Source organism: Manis javanica, chromosome 4, assembly GCF_040802235.1.
Source record: "Manis javanica isolate MJ-LG chromosome 4, MJ_LKY, whole genome shotgun sequence".
NCBI classification, from domain to species: domain Eukaryota; kingdom Metazoa; phylum Chordata; class Mammalia; order Pholidota; family Manidae; genus Manis; species Manis javanica.
The window spans coordinates 130,159,323-130,178,476 of NC_133159.1; the positions used below are offsets into that span (position 1 = coordinate 130,159,323).

The window sequence follows — 19,154 nt, forward strand, 5'->3', positions numbered from 1 at the left end:
ATACTAGCAAGCCACATATGAAAAGGATTATACACCATGGTCAACTGATTTTCAACAAGAGCAGCCAAGACCATTCAAAAAGGAAAGAATACTCTTTTCAAAAAATGGTGCTGGAACAACTATATATCCACAGGAAAAAAAATGAATTGGGGACCCTACTTCATATCATATGCAAAAACAAACTCAAAATAGATCATAGACCTAAAAATATAAGAACTGAAACTATAAAACTCTAGGAAGAAAACAGAGGTGAATCTTTAGGCCTGGATTAGGCAACAGAGTCTTGGATATGACATCAAAAACAAAAGCAACCAAAGGAAAAGAAACCGTACTTTGTTAAAATTTAAACTTTTTGTGCTTCAAAAGACAGAAATGAAGGAGGTGAAAAGACAATCTATAGAATGGGAGAATATATTTGCAAATCATATATCTGACAAAGGTCTAGTATCTAGATTATAAAAAGAATTCTTACAACTCAACGGTAAAGACAGCTCAATTTAAAAATGGTCAAAGACTTGTTAAGACATTTTTCCAAAGAAAGTACACAAATAGTCATTTAGCACATAAAAATATGCTCAACATCACTAATCATTAGGAAAATGCAAAAAACCCAAGAGAGCAGTTCCCACCCACCAGGATTGCTAGAATAAAAAATTCACAATGACAATTAATGAGGATGTGGAGAAATTGGAATTTTCCATACATAGCTGGTAGGAATGTGAAATGGTACAGCTGCTGTGTAAAACAACTGCCAGTTCCTCAAAATGATGAACAAGTTACTGTATGACTCAGCAATTTCACTCCCACTATAGACTCCTAGGAATATACCTAAGGGAAATGAAACTAAAGTGTGGGTCATACTAAGTCAGAGACTCTCGAGTCTATCTTGAAGTCTCTTTGAACTGCAACTGGGTTCAACTACATTATTCTTGCGCAGTCCGATAAGAACCACAGTCCTTGAAAACTGATTTTGAGTTTTGTGTTCGCAGGCCACGTTGCCATCAAGCGCTCACTGTCGCAAAAGAACCTTCCCCACATTATTTCCTCTCCCTTCTGCCGTCATCCGCGGCATAGCTTCACCGCCAGAAGGCCTCAGAGCACGACTAGAGAGAGTGACAGATGCTTTACGACAGTTGCTTCGCGGCAGCACTAGAGGAGGAAGATGGCGGCCACCTTAGTAGCTGCTCGGGGAGTAGGACCACCACTAGCCTGGGGGCCGGAGGCCATAACCCCCGACTGGGAAAACCGAGAAGTCTCCACAGGGGTGAGGAGGGACTCGGGGTTCAGGAGATGTGTACATGCGTGTTGCGATGGAAGGATAAAGCCTGAGAGGGTTGGGAGAATTGTGGGGGGAGGAGGGGGGTAGGCTGTGATGTGCTCAGGGCAGGGGAAGACGTGTCCTGAGGATGCTGGAGGGTGTGGTCTTTAGGGGTGGGAGGGGGAAGGTAGGCTGAAGTGTGGAATTCTGGAGTCTCTCGGGACGAGAGTTTATGGCTAGGATGGGCCTTTGGGGGTTGAGGATTGCAATTCTGGTGTTGTGCGGGGTGTTGAGGCCCCTGTGAGATTTGATTATGGGTCAGTGGTGCATGACTTTAGTACTCTAGAGATTGGGTAGAGGGATCATTGAGGTTTGTATGCCGGAGAATGTGGAGAGGCCCAGACTTAACGCTTTTTCCTTTTTCCCAGACCACTATCATGGCTGTACAGTTTGATGGGGGCGTGGTTCTGGGGGCTGACTCCAGAACAACCACTGGGTGAGCCCAGGGCAGATATATGTGAAAGGTCCTCCCATCTTTCCCTTCTTTCCTTCCCTTCTTTCCTTGCCTTGCTGAATGAAATGTATGAGCACTAAAAATAGTTCAGATGAGGGGAGCTAAGAATGTCAAAAACAGGAGGTTGCACAACAATGTAAATGTACTTAATGCTACTGCATTGCACACCAAAAATAGTTAAAATGCTAAATTTTATGTTATTTTTGTTATTACAGTAAAACTTTAAATAGTAAACAGATGTAGTTATGATCAGGTGGGCAGGAGTAAATTCATGAAGGGCCCTGTAAACTATGTGCTGGGTGAGCCCAGGGCAGATATATGTGAAAGGTCTTCCCATCTTTCCCTTCTTTCCCTGCCTGCCAGCCTGTCCTTACCCTCCACAGACAGCTGTGGGAAGGGAGGTTTCTCCCCTCCTTAGAGATAAGGATTTGTTCCAATTTCTGCTGCTACCCAGTTTCCCTCACCCTTTGGTGAAATTCTTGCAAAGTCTGTTCTCCAGCCTGCTTCAGTTTGAAGCAGCTGAGGGAATGGATAGTAATGGGGTGGAGGTTGGTGACCAGTGGGGCCCTTCCCTCACTATTTTGCCATCCTGCAGGTCCTACATCGCCAATCGAGTGACTGACAAGTTGACTCCTATTCATGATCATATTTTCTGCTGCCGCTCAGGCTCAGCAGCTGATACCCAGGCAGTAGCTGATGCTGTCACTTACCAGCTTGGTTTCCACAGGTGCTTGTGGGCAGGGGAGGAGCAAATATCTGAAGGATGTTGGGACCTGAGGAGCTAAATGGTGTGACTTCCAGTTCCTGACACTGCCTTCTCTATCACTCCCCTTACCCTCTAGCATTGAGCTAAATGAGCCTCCACTGGTGCACACAGCAGCCAGCCTTTTTAAGGAGATGTGTTACCGATACCGGGAAGACCTGATGGCAGGAATCATCATTGCGGGCTGGGACCCCCAAGAAGGAGGGCAGGTCAGATACCACCACCCCACCTCCAGAGCACTGGAGCCGTGCTTTTGATCCTCTCCCCACCCAGCCATTTACTATTTCTCTTGTTCTCTAACTCACTTGTTCTTACTTTTAACTCTTCTCAGACCGATCCCTCAATGAACGGTTGAATGTGCATGTGTTGCGGGGAGGGTACAGCTGATAACTCTTTTCTTCCCTCCATCTGGCAGGTGTACTCAGTGCCCATGGGGGGTATGATGGTAAGGCAGTCTTTTGCCATTGGGGGCTCTGGGAGTTCCTATATCTATGGCTATGTTGATGCCACCTATCGAGAAGGCATGACCAAGGAAGAGTGTCTGCAATTCACTGCCAATGGTGAGAACTTGGGCTTTGGGGCCTGTGAGCTTCAACCCCCTTACCCAGGCAAGACCAATGTTCCTCATTCCTTGCAGTGATCCCAGTACTTGACTCTAAACAACTCTCTTTTTTTATCTACAGCTCTCGCTTTGGCCATGGAGCGGGATGGCTCCAGTGGAGGGGTGATCCGTCTGGCAGCCATTGCAGAATCAGGGGTAGAGCGGCAGGTACTTTTAGGAGACCAGATCCCCAAATTCACCACTGCCACTTTACCACCTCCCTGAGTCCTTGGATTCTAGAATACAATAAGAGGTACCCTGTACCAATGCAAAATTCAATAAACAGTCTGTCAAAGAAAATCTGGGTGCTTTGGGGTTGTTTTCTTGATCTCAAGCCTTAACTTGTCTGTCCAACTCCTGTTTGTACAAATCATTGCTTTAAGTTCCAAAGGAGTTGGTGAGGTGGTTTTCAAATCTCTTTCTCTAGACCACTTTGTCCCACACTTCCTTTCCTCTACTATATCCAAGTCCTTAAGGCACCATAGTGTGATTGATGTGGAGGCAACCAACAAATGACATGGGTAGCTACTAGCTCAAGGCCAGAAGGACTTCAGATCTCCAACCCAGACTCATGGTCCCCTCCCTCCACACTCAACTCTCACCTCATCCTGTCAGGAGCAGTAATGTGATGACTCCTTCACTTTTGAGAGAAAGGTGAACCTAAGATGGATATTGGGTGAGAGAGGGCAGCCCCTGGAAGTGCTGCAAGCCAGGTCTGGAAGCTTCTATTCCTGTAGGGAGGGTGTGAGGATCAGTCAGTCGTCAGTCCCTTGGATGGGAGTCTGAGAGTGGACTCTGGTCCCTCCATGGCTGTCCTCACTCAAGCCAGGGATCTACAGGAGCTCAGTGGTGCTCATTAGCAGTGATCGATATTCTCAGTCTTGGCCTAACTCTTCTTTTCTTTACTCCATAATTCAGGGAACTGGAGGAACCACATTTGAAAACTTTGCCCTAGAGTATAATCCTGCCGTTGAAGTTTTGGAGGAGATAAGAGAGGGCTCCTAAGGAGGCAGGGAGGTCCTAGATAAAGTGAAGAAGAGCAGAGAAAGTTCTCTGACCCCACATGTGTACCTCAAACTCAACCAATAGAGGACTTTTGATTTTCCTGCAAAACCTGTTCTCCTGGTCCTCCCTACTTCAAGGCAATGCTGATTCCTCTCTTGCACTCCACATTCAATCTAAAAACTGCTCACAAGTGTGTCTAGAAGTATGTCTCCCCATCACCACACCACTGTCTTAATCCAGGCCACCATTATCTCTTGCCTGGAGGATGGCACCAACCTCCTATATGGCTGCTGCTTCCACACTTACCCTTCTATAGACTCCCCAGGTAGCAACCAAAGTGATCTCTAAATGTAAGTTAAATCATGTCGTTTTCCTGCTTAAAGGTACTTAGTGTCTTAACATTCCATATAGAATAATATTCTAGCTCTTTAGCATGGCCTAGAAGACCCAGCAGGTTCCCTCAATCTTGACATTGGTCAGTGGCATTTTTTGTTTCCTAGAACTTCAATGGGGTTACACTTACACTTGTTTTTTCAGCTTGGGACTGCTCTTTCCTGATTCTCTTTTTTTTAAATAAACTATTTTCAGAGCAGTTTCAGGTTCACAACAATTGAGCAAGTGATACAGACATTTCCCATCTACCCTCTACCCTACATATGGATAGCCTCCCCCGCTACCAACATCCTGCACCAGTGGTACGTTTGTTATAAACAGAACCTACACTGATGCATTTTGCAATTTTCACATGGCTACTCATCATCCAGGTCTCAGCTCAAATGTCACCTCATCAGAAAGGCCTTTCTTGACCACCTGAAATTTAAGAAATACCACCTGCCTCCATCTTGCTCTCACATTACCCTATTTAATTTTCTTCATAGCAGCTCTTATCACTGTCTTGTATTAGGCTTACTTGTTTACTTTTTGTCTACCACCCCAATCAAGATATAGGACATTTCTGTCACTAAATTCCCTTGTGTGTCCTTTTACAGTCAATCTCTTGCCACAGGCAACTATTGATCTGATTTTCATTGCTATAGGTTGGTTTTGCCTATTTCGGAGCTGTATATAAATGGAATCATGTATTACTCTTCTGAGTCTGGGTTCTTTCAGCAGAATTGTTCTGAAATTTACTCATGTTGCGTGTATTAACAGTATGTACTTTTGTAATAACAGCTTTATTGAGATATAATTCACATACCATAAAATTCACCCTTTTAAAGTACAATCCAGTGGTTTTTACTGTATTTACAAAGCTGTGTAACCACAACAATTAATTTTATGACATTTTAATTGCCCTCAAAAGAAACTACCTATTTGCAGTCACTCCCTTGTCCTCTTTCTCTCCAGCTACTGGCAACTACTAGTCTACTTTCTGACTCTAGATTTTCCTATTCAGGACATTTCATCAAAATGGAGTCATACAAATGTGGTCCTTTGTGTCTGGCTTCTTCCACTTAGCATAATGGGTTCAAGGTTCATCCACGTTGTAGCATCTATCAGCACAGTATTCCTTTTTATGGCTGAATAATAATATTCTATTATAGGGATACACCACATAATGTTGATAGTCATCGGTTGATAGTCATTGGGTTGTTTCTATCTTTTTACTGTTTGGATAAGACTATTATGGATATTTTTGTAGTTTTTGTGTGGACTAATGTTTTAAATTCTCTTGGGTATATACCTAGGTATGGAATTCCTGGGCCATATGGTAACTATGCTTAACAGTATGAGGAACTGTTTGCCAAGGCGGTTGCACCATTTTACACTTTATTCATTTCTATTGCTAATAGTTTATGTACCAGAAATTAATCAAAATTAAAAACTTCTGCTCTTCAAAGCCACCATTATTTTAAAAAAAAAGCCACATTCTGGGAGGAAGTATTTGCACTATGTATCTGATATATATCAGATAAATGATTTTATTTAAAAAAGGATTTGGAAAAGTTTGGCAGTTTCTTATAAAGTTACCATACACTTATTATATGACCCGGCAACTATACTCTGAGCTCTTTACCCAAGAGAAATAAAAACTTACATCCACTCAAAGACTTATGCAGGAATGTTTATAGGAGCTTTATTAATAGACAAAAGCTAGAAACAACACAAATGTCCATCAAAAGAGATTAAGAAATCTGCTTTAAAGGAAAAATGGGAATATTTGTCTTTTATAACCTGAAAGTTTTCCTGCGTCCCCGTAAGCTCCAGGAGAGCAGGTTCCGTGACTGTCCTGTTCACTATTGGACTAAGGGCGCAATAGTGAATGGATGAAAGAATGCAAGCTTGGCGTCCATCAATGAATTTGTAGCCACCATTGCTCCAGCCTTTTATCATTCTTTCCGTCTACAATTGCTGGCCAGAGGCCAGGCCCGATGTGGTTCGCAGCCGGCCGAGGAAAGGGGTACCGGAGGGTCCCCGCAGCGGAGGCGAGTCTCTTCAGGGGCCCAGGTAGTGCCGGAGGCCGGAACAGGCGGGGGGCCCGCGGGGAGCGGTGGAAAGTGCGCAGGGTACAGCGCCCACGCGGCGGGGGCAGGGCGCACTCAGACGGCGCGGGACCGACGGACAGACTGGCTGACAGCGTCAGCCGGACGCACGGAGCGGGCCGCGCGCCCCGCAGCGCAGAGAGCGGCCCCCGGCCAAGAGCCGCGCGCAGGGCGGCGGGGCGGGCCGCGGGGGCGGGACAGGACTGACGAGAATCCTGCGGAGGTGAGGCCGGGGGCCGTCCCGCCCCCGAAGGCAGGCCCCGCGGCCCGGCCCCGCCCCGGCTTGCTGGGGTGTGGGCTCCGCTCCGGCTCCGCTCCGCTCCCTCTGCTCGCGAACCCGCGCTGGCGCCGGCTCGGGCGGCTCGGGTGAGGCGGCCGGGGAGGGGGCACCGCGGAGCTCCCGGGCCCGGGAAGCCGGGTGGGGTCGGGCTTGGGCCCGGGCTGCGGGGCCTCCTGACTCAGCTGCGCGCTGAGATTTCGGGGTTTTCCTCCCGGGCGGGGAGCACGGAACTTCCTCATTCCCGCCCGGACCCCCTCTCCCAGCTGGCCTGGCGAGGCTTGAGCCCCGGAGGCTCCGGACCCCCGGCGACCGCCCGAGGCCCCTTGCCGTCTTCTGCTCTGCCCCAGTTTGGGGCCATCCAAGCTGGGCCGGGTGTTCCTCCGTGCCCTGGTTACGAGACGGGAGGCAGGGCTGCGGGATTGTGGATGAAGGATCGACAGGGGATAGAGGATAACGGTGGGTTCCGGGGGGGGGGGGGGCGTTGCAGACCGACGGGGTTGTCATCAGGGAGAGGTGGGGAGTCAGAAGAAGCCAGGCAGATGGAGGAAGAGGGGAACCTGTGGGAGGCAGAGGACCCTGGAGGTGGGATGGGGGACAGGGTTCTGCAGGGCAGATCACCTCCTTGAGACCTCTCTATATTCCTAAGATGATGGCAACCCCTGAAAGCCTTTTCCCGTCTGGGGGCGACCTGGACTCCAGCCAGTTACAGATGGAGCCTGATGAGGTGGACACTCTTAAGGAGGGAGAGGACCCAGGTACACACGGAGGACAGTCCTCTGGGAGAGGAGCATGAGGGGGTTGAGACCTCTGAGGGACCACATTCCCACTTTCTTTCCTCTTAGCTGATCGGATGCACCCCTTTCTGGCCGTCTATGACCTTCAGCCTCTGAAAATGCACCCCTTGGTGTTTGCTCCTGGGGTTCCTGTCACAGCCCAGGTGGTGGGCACTGAGAGATACACCAGTGGATCCAAGGTGGCTGGGCTGGCACCAGGAGGGGGTAAAGGGAGGGCTGGCCAAGGTAGGAGGGGCTGTATGCAACCCAACCATGGGACATCCATTCAGTTCCTCACACCCCCAGGTGGGAACCTGCACTCTGTATTCTGTCCGCTTGACTCATGGCAACTTTACCTGGACAACCAAGAAGAAGTTCCGTCATTTCCAGGAGCTGCATCGGGACCTCCTGAGACACAAAGTCTTGATGAGTCTGCTCCCTCTGGCTCGGTGAGGGGGACCAGACTGCTTCCTCTGAAGGACAGGTGCCCCACACCCTGGGGCAGCCTGTGCTGCCATTGCCCAGCCCCATCACTCCTTTGGGTGGGTGCCTGTCCCACCCCCGGGCCACAGCTTTTCCTCCTCCAGGTACTTCCCCCCATTCTGGCCACTGAGCCCCCTTCCCTGACCCCGGTTACCAGGAAACCTTCCCCACTGGGCTTGTCCTGTCCATGGTTCTGTGCCAGTGTCTCTCCTGGGCTGGATGCCCAAAATGCCTTTGGCAGCCTTTTCTTGTCTCCATTTTCAGGGGGAATAGGCGCCTTGCTGCTGCCAGTTTCTAGGCCTCCTCTCCTCCTCCAAAGCCCGGTTTCCAGTGCTTTAGCCTCCCAGCCCTTCCTTAACCTTCACCCCATCCCTTCCACAGGTTTGCTATTGCCTACCCTCCAGCCCAAGAGGCAGCTAATAGAGAGATGCCCTCTCTACCCCGAGCAGGTCCTGAGGGCTCCACCAGACATACATCCAGCAAACAGGTGCGACCAGGAAACAGGTCCTTGGGTAGGCATTTGGTGTGCAAATAGTTCTGGTCCCATCTGTCTCTGTCTCTCACCCCTACTTAGAAATATCTGGAGAATTACCTCAACTGCCTCCTGACCATGTCTTTCTACCGCAACTACCATGCTATGGTGAGGTCTAGGGGCTGGATGCCTGGGTCTTTTTAGGTGGAACAGTATAATCAGATCCCCAAGGGGCAGAAGACCAGGTCCAGTAGAGCCTGAGAAGCTGAAAGCCAGAGTCTCTCCTCTGAGTCTTTGTCTTCCTCTGCAGACAGAGTTCCTGGAAGTCAGTCAGCTCTCCTTTATCCCAGACCTTGGCTCCAAAGGACTGTGAGTGTCTGAAAGCCCTCACCCAGCCATCTACAAACATCTGGATCTCTCCCTACCTGTGAATGGGGAAGGCAGTGCAGGGTGGGCAGGGGGTCTGGATTCCTCATCTGGCATCTCTTCCTGACTTTCCCCACAGGGAGGGGGTGATCCGGAAGCGCTCAGGTGGCCACCGAGTTCCTGGCCTTACCTGCTGTGGCCGAGACCAAGTGTGTTATCGCTGGTCCAAGAGGTGAGGCCTGGCATGGAGCAGCTGGGTATGGGTGGGGGTGAGGAAGGAGATCCCAAGGGCAGGAGGAATGGATGGAGCCCTTCCATTCCAGGTGGCTGGTGGTGAAGGACTCCTTCCTGCTGTACATGTGCCTTGAGACCGGCGTCATCTCATTTGTTCAGCTCTTCGACCCTGGCTTTGAAATACAGGTGGGGAAAAGGAGCACAGAGGCACAGTATGGGGTCCGGATCGACACTTCCCACAGGTAAGGCCTCTTGGTGTGAGCAGGCACCTGAGAAGTGAAGAGCCAGCCAAGGCCCTGAAGGGAGTTGAGTGGAAGTGACCATGGACTTTGTAGGAAAGGAAGGCATTTCCACCCCTCAGGGAACTGGTCCAGCCAGATGCCTGGGACTGCTCTTACAGTCTGAGCCCAGGGTAAGGGCATTGAGCATACGCTTGGGGGAGGGACTCTCAATGTAAAAGAAAAGGCACTTCATTTGTTCATTTGTTCACTCAACAATCCTGAGTGCCCCCTACAATACCTGGTGCCAAGAATCCAACTGTGAATAAGACAGATGTATGCCCTGCTCTGTGGGGTCATGAATTAGGGACTAAAGGCAGAAGGCGGAAAGAGATGGTAGCTAAAGAAGGGAAGTTGCTGGTTAAGACCAGAGGTATAGAAGGTAAGGACTGTGCTCCCATTGTTCCTGTCCAGATCCCTGATTCTCAAGTGCAGCAGCTACCGGCAGGCTCGGTGGTGGGGCCAGGAGATCACTGAGCTGGCCCAGGGCCCGGGCAAAGACTTCATACAGCTGCACCGGCATGACAGCTATGCTCCACCCCGGCCTGGGACGTTGGCCCGGTGGTGAGACACTGATGTCCCTTCTGAGCTTGTCTGTGACCTTCTTACCCCTTGGTATTCTCTGAGTCCTTGATCCTCTTTTATCTCCTCTGACCCCTCTGACCTCAATAACCCTCCCCTTTGACTTCCCGAATCTCCCTGATCACCTGACCTCTTTAACCAATGCTGATCTCTGAATACCCTCTGATCTTTCTGACCCCTAAACTTGGTAATCTCTGGTCAGGGACCTTTTTAAGCCTGTCTTACCACACTGACCCTCTCTGTACTCTATGATCTCTTCCAATCTCTCTGATGTATTGATTCATTTAATAAACATTTTCTAAGCACCTCTGATGTGCCAGGTCCAGTGGTGGGAATAAGACACAGTCAGTCCAGTAGGTGATTCACTCACAAAACAGTGGGAGCTTGCCATGCTGGTAGTAGACAGAGAGTATCGAGGAGGAGCATCTTCCCCAGCGTGGGGATGTCAGGTCTGGCTTCCAGAAAGCCTTTGCAATGAAATGGAGAAGGACAGTCCATGCAGAGAAGCTAGGAACAGCCTGGTATATTTAGGAACCTGTTACAGCCTGAGGAGGAGCAACCAGAGAAGAGGCTGGGAGCCGGCAGGGCCTGATCAGCGCTCCACAAGCTGAACTGAGACAGTTGAACTTTATCATAGGCAGAGGGGAGTCGTGGAAGGAATTTTTTCCCTGGCAGTGGTACTGAGATTTATTTTTCAACATAAGAACTAATAGTAGCTAATATTTATATAGTACTTACTATGTGCCAGGGACTGTGCCAAATATTTTGCTTGTATTAACTCACTGAATCTTCACAGTAGACCTATGAGGCAGTATGAGGCAGGTACGGTTGTTACCTATATTTTGCAGATGAGAAAACTGAGGTAAGAAATTAAGGAACTTGCTCCAGGTTGCATACCTTGTAAACTAGGATTCAAATTCAGGCAATCTGGGTCAAGACCCTGCCCTTAACCATCATAGTGGACTGTTAGTTATTAACAAGTCAGACAATATGGAAACATATGAAGTAAAAAGTTAACGTTTCCATTCATTGCACAACTCTTTACCCCTAGCCGTTCCTTCTTCCCTATACTCTCCCCCAACAATCCCATTCCTCCCCCAAGAGGTAACCCTGGCAATAGTTTGATGTTTCTCCTCCCAGACCTTTTCCTGCATATTTTCATATTCTCGTGCATATGTGTTACTTTTTATTTTAATGCACATGAGATCATGCACTTTCCTCTATGACTTATTTTTTCACGTAATACATGTGTCAGATATTAGGCAGTTAGGTTATTTCTCATTTTTCATTCTTATGAGTGATGCTGCAGTGAACACAGTCTTTGCCTACCTATTTAATAGGATGTATTCCCAAACATAGAATTACTATGTGCATTAATGGTATTAAGGAATATGTGCATTTAATATTCTGATAGATACTGCCAAATTGTCCTCTAAAAAGGCTGTGACCAATGTATGTTCCCACAGTCATAGACCATACTTGGTCAAAGACCATACTTACATCCCCATGTGCTAATACTGTTACCAGTGGTTTTAATTTTTGCTAGTGTAGTGAATTTTAGAAATGTTATTTCATCTTAATATCAATTTCCTTGTTTACTAGTGAAACTGAACATCTTTTCCTGTGACCGACCATTTTAATCCCCTTTGTGAACTGTCAGTTTTTATTCACTGCTTATTTTGCAGTTGGCTTATACAGCCTTTTCTTATTGATTTGTTGAAACTCTCTTTATATTTCATATATTATTCCTCCCAATCTTTAGTCATTTTCTTTAGTTTATTGTATCTTTTGTAACTTTCATTTTTATTTAGCTACTACTGGCAAATGTATCCCCCCCTTTGTTGTATCTGATACCATCTGACCTCTCTAGTCACTCTTCATCTTTGATCCTGCTGTCACCTCTGACCCATGACTGTCCTCCGGTCTTCACTCTCCAGAACTTTCTGGCTTCTGAGTTCCCTGACTTCCTTGGCTTGGCCTCCCCCCAGGTTTGTGAATGGGGCAGGTTACTTTGCTGCTGTGGCAGATGCCATCTTGAGAGCTCAAGAGGAGATTTTCATCACAGACTGGTGGTAAGTGGGGGCAAAGCCAGGCAGAAGGGACAGGATAGGGCCTGGGGCAGATCAGTTTATGGGTCAGAGGAGGGAGCAGAAGGGGAGGAATGACTGGTCATCTGGGCTTAGCTTGCCCCTCACCCTTGCCCTGAATTCCAGGTTGAGTCCTGAGATTTACCTGAAGCGTCCAGCCCATTCAGATGACTGGAGACTGGACCTTATGCTCAAGAAGAAGGCGGTGAGGAGAGTGGTCAGGCTGGAGGCGAGGTGGTGGGGGTTGCCTCTGCGTGGAGGTGGGTTAGAAGGGACTGCAGCATGGGGAAGGTAGGGAATCTGAGGCTGCAGGGGGAGGAAATATACCCATCCTGGCTCATTGTCTGGCAAACATCACCTCTTCCTCTTCCCTAGGGAGAAGTGAGACCTCCCTCTTTGTGCTCTTCCTCTACCTGGTATAGCCTTCTCTCCCAGTACCCATTATACTTATTGTGTTCCCTGGGACGTACACGTCTATCTCGCTGGACTAGCTGATATCACTAATTCCAGTATACAAGGCACAGTGTCTGCTGTGTTGGGGACATCCACAGATGTTAATGGATGGGAGGAAAGACATGGGTGATGGAAGGTGGGTGGGTGGTTAGATGATGGAAAGGGAGATGGATGGAAAGTTGCAAGGTTGGAAAGGCAAATCAATAGATAGGTGGGTGGGCAGATGGATGAATGATAGGTGGTAGACAGGAGACGAGCAAATGGTTGGGAAGGTGGATGGATAGATAACGATAGGTGGGCAGGTGTGTGGATGGATGAGTGCTCACCCACCACTAAGTTTGCTGCAAGCATCTGAGCAGGGTGTCAGGGGCAGAGCATCCAGGTTCTGCAGGCTGGGTAGAGGGACATACAGGAATCCTGAGCATGGGGAAAGGTTGCAAGGGTAGAACGTGGCCATTCTGAGAGGCATTAGGATCTTATTCCCTCCCTCACCACCAGGAGGAGGGTGTGCGTGTGTCTATATTGCTGTTCAAGGAAGTGGAGTTGGCCTTGGGCATCAACAGTGGCTACAGCAAGAGGGCCCTGATGCTGCTGCACCCCAACATAAAGGTGACTCTGGGCTGAGACCCGTCCCATGCTACAGCACTGCTCAGCACCGTTTCCCATCCCCTAGCCCTTCCTTTCCTGGAATGTCCCATCCTTCTGTTTTTCTAGACTCCCAGCACCAGCTCTGTCTTCTCTCACCTAAGCCCACCCTCATGAACTCCTCCATATCTGCTTCAGGTGATGCGCCACCCAGACCAGGTGACGCTGTGGGCCCATCATGAGAAGCTCCTGGTGGTGGACCAAGTAGTGGCCTTCTTGGGGGGGCTGGACCTTGCCTATGGACGCTGGGATGACCTGCACTACCGACTGACTGACCTGGGGGACTCCCCCAAATCACCTGCCCCACAGGTAACCCCTCAACGCCTTCCTGAGCTCCCCCAAACTGAACTAACCGAAATCCATACCCTTTCTAGCTCCCAGCTCTACTCCCTGCCAGGCATTCCAAGTGCTGCCCCCACTCAGAGTTTCTCTGCCTTTCTGGGACCCCAAAAATGCACTTTGAAGATACTATGACCCAGTCCCTTCCCCATTCCCACTATGCACCCCCGTTCCTCTAGGGATATCAAATGCTGCTGAAGGGGAGGGCCAGGGAATTAAACTCTTCTGTTCCATTCTTACTCTCTGTCTCTCTGTGTCTCTCTGTCTCACAGTCTTTCAGTGTTCCTATCTTCTCTTTGGCCCTGGCTCTGTATGGCCCTCACAACCTCTCCTTGCCCCTGGCTTGGGTGTGTTCCCCCTACAGCCCCCCGCCCCATGCTCAGACTCTCCAGACACCCCAGACCTCTCTCACAACCAACTCTTCTGGCTGGGCAAGGACTACAGCAATCTTATCACTAAGGACTGGGTGCAATTGGACAGGCCATTTGAGGGTGAGTGTCCCTTCCTCCAAAACCCTGGAGAGCTGGGAGCAGGGGCAGAACTCAGGGCTGAGATGAGCCGGGTAGATAATGCCACTTTTGCTGTAATCACCTCCTTCTCCTCTGTGCCTCAAGTGTCCCCAGGAGACTATCCCTGACCTCTCCCCAGATTTCATCGACAGGGAGACCACACCCCGGATGCCATGGCGGGACATTGGGGTGGTCGTCCATGGCCTACCTGCCCGAGATCTTGCCCGGCACTTCATCCAACGCTGGAACTTCACCAAGGTGCTCACTATCTCCTGGAGGTTGGGAGGGGCCAGGGGCAGCTTGCCACCTCCCACTGACTCTGCCATCCTTCCCCCTCAGACTACCAAGGCTAAATACAAAACCCCCACGTACCCCTTCCTGCTGCCCAAGTCCATCAGTACTGCAAACCAGCTGCCCTTCGTGCTCCCAGGGGGGCAGTGCGCCACTGTGCAGGTGAGGCCCCTGGCTTCAGCCTTCCCGCACCTCTCCCTCCCTTCAGTCCAGTGCTCCTACTACTGCCCTTGACCTGAGAGGGCCAGGAACCACGTCATATTGCTGTCCCCCCAGGTCTTGCGGTCAGTGGACCGCTGGTCAGCAGGGACCTTGGAGAACTCCATCCTCAATGCCTACCTGCACACCATCAGGGAGAGCCAGCACTTCCTCTACATTGAGGTCTGCCTGGGGTGAGGGCAGGGCAGAGAATGGAGGGGACATCCCAGGAGAGAGACTTAGGATCAATCACTGAGGGCTGGTGTACCTGGACCTGGAAAATTGCAGAAGCCTGGGGCCAGGGCCTGGAGCCTGGGGGTGGGGATGGTGGCTGGGAGCTGAGGGTAGGGGCCCAGCTGCTGACGTCTGTCTTTGGTCCCTGCCCCAGAATCAGTTCTTCATTAGCTGCTCAGATGGGCGTACAGTTCTGAACAAAGTGGGTGATGAGATTGTGGACAGAATCCTGAAGGCCCACAAGTAAGGTGGAGAGGCAGGAGGGTGGGGGCTGGGGTCGTGCTTTAAGCCCAACCAGAGGGGTGGGGCTTTGGGAACAGGTCATGCCCCTGACTCCATCCCCTTACCCAGACAGGGGCAGTGCTTCCGAGTCTATGTGCTTTTGCCCCTGCTCCCAGGTTTTGAGGGCGACATCTCCACAGGTGGCGGTAATGCCATCCAGGCCATTCTGCACTTCACTTACAGGTGAGCCGCCCAGCCAGACTCAGCCTCTCCAGGACCCCATCCCACCCACACCGTCATCCTGACTGTCCTAACCCCTTCCTGCTGGACTTTTGAGGTCATCTCTCTCCTGAGAGCCACCACCCAACCTCTACCTCCCTCACCCATTCTTTTCCCCCAGGACCCTGTGCCGTGGGGAATATTCAATCCTACATCGCCTCAAAGCAGCCAGTGAGTGCTGGGGACTGGGGACTCAAGCCCTGGACCCTGGGGAGGGGGAGATTGGAAAGCTGGGGACCCGGAGGTGGAGGGAAGGAGGTTATCATTCTTGAATGTTTCTGGGGCCACTGCCCTGAGACCACAGGTGGTCTTTCACTGCAGGGAGGAGATAGACTGGATTCTGCAAGCTTCTGAAGAGAGGAGGACAGGACAGGGCTCCATCTACATAGGGAGGGCACCTCTCACCTCACTCCCTCCTACCCCCATTCTCTTACTCACAGTGGGGACAGCATGGCAGGACTATATGTCCATCTGTGGGCTTCGCACGCACGGAGAGCTGGCCGGGCATCCAGTCTCAGAGCTCATCTATATTCACAGCAAGATGCTCATTGCAGATGACCGGACAGTCATCATTGGTCAGTGTGGAATCTGGACCCCGGGAGAGGAGGGTGCGGAGAGGTGGAGCAGTAACCTGCCAGGGGCAGTGGGGCAGAGGGGGTGATGGAGAGTGCAGCTGGAGGCCAAAGAAGGTCTGTTGCTCACAGGTTGGTGGTCCAGTAGGGGTGATGGGTGGGGAGGCCCCGTGGGCTCAGGCAGACACCCTGAGTCTTGCACCCACCCCAGGCTCCGCGAACATCAATGACCGGAGCTTGCTGGGGAAGCGGGACAGTGAGCTGGCTGTGCTGATCGAGGACACAGAGATGGAGCCATCCCTCATGGACGGTGGGGCCTATCAGGCGGGCAGGTTTGCCTTGAGTTTGCGGAAGCATTGCTTCAGGTAGAGCCGGGCGGGGTGCTATAAGGTGTTGGAGAGAGGTGGGAAAGGGGAGGTCTGCCTTTTGAGCAGGTGTGAGGAGTTGCTTAGAGGTAGTACTGGGATTCAAATAGGCAGACTAATCCAGTTTAGGGTACCCACAAAGTAGGAGTACCGAAAAAAATAAGAGATATTTTTTAAATCATTTGGTCTGTGTTTTAAAGCATCAAAATAATTGCTACAGTAGAGACAAAATTCCATTTACAGTATTTCACTGCTTAACATTTCATCTCTTTTGAATTGCCTAAGTAGGCACAATATAACCTTTCTGGTACTCGGGTGCCCAAGGATCTCAGTCTGGCCCTGTTGGGCCCCCTTTCTCCTGCAGTGTGATTCTTGGGGCAAGTGCCCGGCCAGACCTGGATCTCCGAGACCCTGTCTGTGATGACTTCTTCCAGTTGTGGCAAGACACAGCTGAGAGCAATGCCAATATCTATGAGCAGGTGGGCACTGAGGGGAGCTGACAGAGGGAATTCATGGATTATCCTGTTTGGGGTCAGATGGAGAGAAGCCCCACCACACAGTCATTCTTAGAAGGGGGATGAGGGCCTGGGGTCATATCACAGGATTCAGTGGCTCAGGGTCAGTGTGGGGGAATATGGTATGGGGTGTGGGGGCATCCAGCCCAGCTGGGCTTGGACTCTTGCCAGAGTCTCTCCAAGTCTCATTGGCCTCTGTGCCCCCCAACCACAGATCTTCCGCTGTCTTCCATCCAATGCCACACGCTCCCTGCGGGCACTCCGGGAATACGTGGCTGTGGAACCCCTTGCCATGGTCAGTCCTCCTCTGGCCCAGTCTGAGCTCACCCAGATCCAGGGCCACCTGGTCCACTTCCCCCTCAAGTTCCTGGAGGATGAGTCGTTGCTGCCCCCCCTGGGTAGCAAGGAGGGTGTGATGCCCCTAGAAGTGTGGACGTAGCTGCGGCTCCAGCCTGCTAGAGGTCACCAGCCACTGGGCTCCACTGAGCCTGCCTCCCTGCTCCCTAGCCCTGAGGACTGAGGGCAGTGCCCTTTGAGACATGGGGATGGCAGGCAGCCTTGAAGGGGACGAGAGAAGTCACAGAGGACCCTTTCTTGAGAAGCAGCCAACAAGAACACTCCCAACTCTGGGCCGGGGAGGCAGGAGAGAGTCCCAGGAAGCTCATCCTCCATGGTGCCCAGTTCAAACCTCTGTTACAGAGAAGCGACACTCTTGCCAGGATGCCTGGGGCCATTTGTACTCCTAGAGGAGCAGGCTCTGACCTGCGCCTTCCATCTCTCCATCCTTCCTGCTGTCCTGGAACCCCTTCCTGCCCCAGGGCCTCTCCCCACCCATTACTGCCAAGGTGGAGGGAAGGATGAAGCCACTCCTGGCTTCAGCCCCCTGCACCTCCCCGCCGTCGGGAGGTATGGGGTGGGGGTAGCACACTAACTCCCTCCACCAACCTACCAACAGACACTAATTTTGTATCAGTTCAGTAAGCATTTCATAAATAAAAGCATAGAAAAGGTCTGCCTCTTCCTCAGCTGAGCTGAGTGCCTGTCCAGCCAGACCCCTCACTGCGCACACACCAGGTCCCTTCACTTTCTCTCCACTCTGCTTCTTTCTGCTGCTGTATCTCCACCCTATTTGTCTGTGGCTTCAGGAGCTCAGTCACCTGGTTGCTGGGAGGAGAAGGTGTTCACACAGGGCTGCCTGGGCAGAAGGAAGGGCAGAGACAAACCAGGACATCCGGAGAACAGTGGAGCTGACCAAAGCTCCAGAGCAGGGAGGTACCCAGAGAAGGGCCTGCAGGGCTGCCTCTTGCTTTCAAGGGACAACATAGGGAGAGGCTTTGGGTAGTTAAGGGTAGAGGTTTCAGTCAGAAAGAACTGAGCTTGGATTGTCACCTATTACATAGGTGGCCCTGTCAGGTCACATCACTTCTCTGGGCCTTGGTGGTCCTGAGACAGGAACTGTGGGTTTAGACAGTAGGGTGAAGGCCTCTGGAAAAAGACCCCTACCAAAACTCCGTATTAAACAATTAAGGAAAGTCAGAGTCACATTAATTCTCTTAAGTAATACAAACATTCTTCTGTGAGATTAATTAAAACTAAAAAGCCAGGAGTAACTTGGCCTGGAATGTTTGAATATCCCCCAGATAAGAAAGTATCTCAGTATAGCCTATGTTTTCATTGTGTCAGTTAGAACATACCATTGTAAGATTTACTTTAGCCTGCTAAAAAGCCCAGCTTATTTTCTTTAACTTTACCCAGATGCTGCTTTTCTTCCTCCAGCCCTAAATCAAATAATTTGCAACCTAGGCACATAATAATGGCAAGCAAGCCCAGTCATAAACAATGTAGTAAAAACAGGAAGGACTCCATCTTAAAGATAAGATTGCATTTTAAAACCCAAGAAGTCAAAAAGTAAGTTTCTTAACATAACAGACAATAACTCAGCCCATCTTGGGAGCAGGACAGGCAGTCTTGATTGATAAGCTCCCAGACCAAGAAGCTCCTATCTGGGAAAGAATCAAAGCAGTAAATTTCTTGTTAATAACTTTGCAAAATAACCCAGAAGACTGGTAAGAAACTTAGTGTCTCTTCAAAAATAAACTTTTAGGGGCCATCTAGTGGGTCTGCATCCCTAGCTCTTTGTCTCTCTGCTTATAAATCCCCTAGACAATGCACCACTACAGACTCTCTTGTCCCTGAGCTCTGTCTTCTCACTTTATCTCTAAATTAAAGCCTCTCACTTGCTCTCCTACTTTGAGTATTTGCAAAATTCATTCTTCAACTCCATGAACAAGAACCCTGGCATCAGTCCCAACTGGGAAGTGGGAATAATACATAGCTGACTTGCTGTAAAGAT

The 19,154-nt window shown here is 50.3% G+C and overlaps 2 protein-coding genes across 8 annotated transcripts; both read left to right on the forward strand.

Annotated features, from left to right (window-relative positions):
• The first annotated feature begins 1,106 nt into the window (after window positions 1–1,106).
• PSMB6 (proteasome 20S subunit beta 6) lies at window positions 1,107–3,436 on the forward strand. 2 transcript variants are annotated; one of them, XM_073234964.1, is made up of 6 exons: window positions 1,107–1,264; window positions 1,687–1,754; window positions 2,368–2,499; window positions 2,615–2,744; window positions 2,951–3,095; window positions 3,199–3,436. In XM_073234964.1, exons 1-6 carry the CDS (start codon window positions 1,163–1,165, stop codon window positions 3,261–3,263), a joined length of 642 nt encoding a protein of 213 aa, XP_073091065.1. In that variant the 5' UTR covers window positions 1,107–1,162; the 3' UTR covers window positions 3,264–3,436. The 2 variants fall into 2 exon arrangements, with proteins under 2 accessions (XP_073091065.1, XP_017525912.1); XM_017670423.3 differs by having other exon boundaries at window positions 3,219–3,436.
• A 3,208-nt stretch (window positions 3,437–6,644) lies between these two features.
• Window positions 6,645–17,811, forward strand: PLD2 (phospholipase D2). Of its 6 annotated transcripts, none has more exons than XM_037026943.2 (27): window positions 6,645–6,990; window positions 7,168–7,360; window positions 7,551–7,659; window positions 7,747–7,877; window positions 7,984–8,126; window positions 8,542–8,647; window positions 8,735–8,800; window positions 8,943–9,001; window positions 9,138–9,230; window positions 9,322–9,474; window positions 9,925–10,074; window positions 12,081–12,164; window positions 12,306–12,384; window positions 13,131–13,241; window positions 13,416–13,586; window positions 13,889–14,107; window positions 14,231–14,383; window positions 14,465–14,578; window positions 14,693–14,797; window positions 15,003–15,091; window positions 15,200–15,313; window positions 15,471–15,520; window positions 15,790–15,924; window positions 16,133–16,286; window positions 16,651–16,765; window positions 17,016–17,096; window positions 17,501–17,811. In XM_037026943.2, the coding sequence occupies exons 3-27, from the start codon at window positions 7,551–7,553 to the stop codon at window positions 17,660–17,662; spliced, it is 2,946 nt and encodes a 981-aa protein (XP_036882838.1). In that variant the 5' UTR covers window positions 6,645–6,990; window positions 7,168–7,360; the 3' UTR covers window positions 17,663–17,811. The 6 variants fall into 6 exon arrangements, with proteins under 6 accessions (XP_036882838.1, XP_036882839.1, XP_073091063.1 ...); XM_017670449.3 differs by having other exon boundaries at window positions 6,830–6,990; window positions 13,981–14,107; window positions 14,265–14,383; XM_037026944.2 differs by lacking the exon at window positions 7,168–7,360.
• The last annotated feature ends 1,343 nt before the right edge of the window (window positions 17,812–19,154 follow it).

Bases quoted from the DNA above. Each gene is read 5' to 3' on its own strand.
- PLD2 (XM_037026943.2), top strand. From the start codon at position 7,551: ATGATGGCAACCCCTGAAAGCCTTTTCCCGTCTGGGGGCGACCTGGAC. The intron at 14,579-14,692 runs GTGAGGCCCCTG...CTGTCCCCCCAG, and splicing joins GGCAGTGCGCCACTGTGCAG to GTCTTGCGGTCAGTGGACCG. The intron at 15,925-16,132 runs GTCAGTGTGGAA...CACCCACCCCAG, and splicing joins TGACCGGACAGTCATCATTG to GCTCCGCGAACATCAATGAC.
- PSMB6 (XM_017670423.3), top strand. From the start codon at position 1,163: ATGGCGGCCACCTTAGTAGCTGCTCGGGGAGTAGGACCACCACTAGCC. The intron at 2,745-2,950 runs GTCAGATACCAC...TCCATCTGGCAG, and splicing joins ACCCCCAAGAAGGAGGGCAG to GTGTACTCAGTGCCCATGGG. The intron at 3,096-3,218 runs GTGAGAACTTGG...TTTTATCTACAG, and splicing joins TCTGCAATTCACTGCCAATG to CTCTCGCTTTGGCCATGGAG.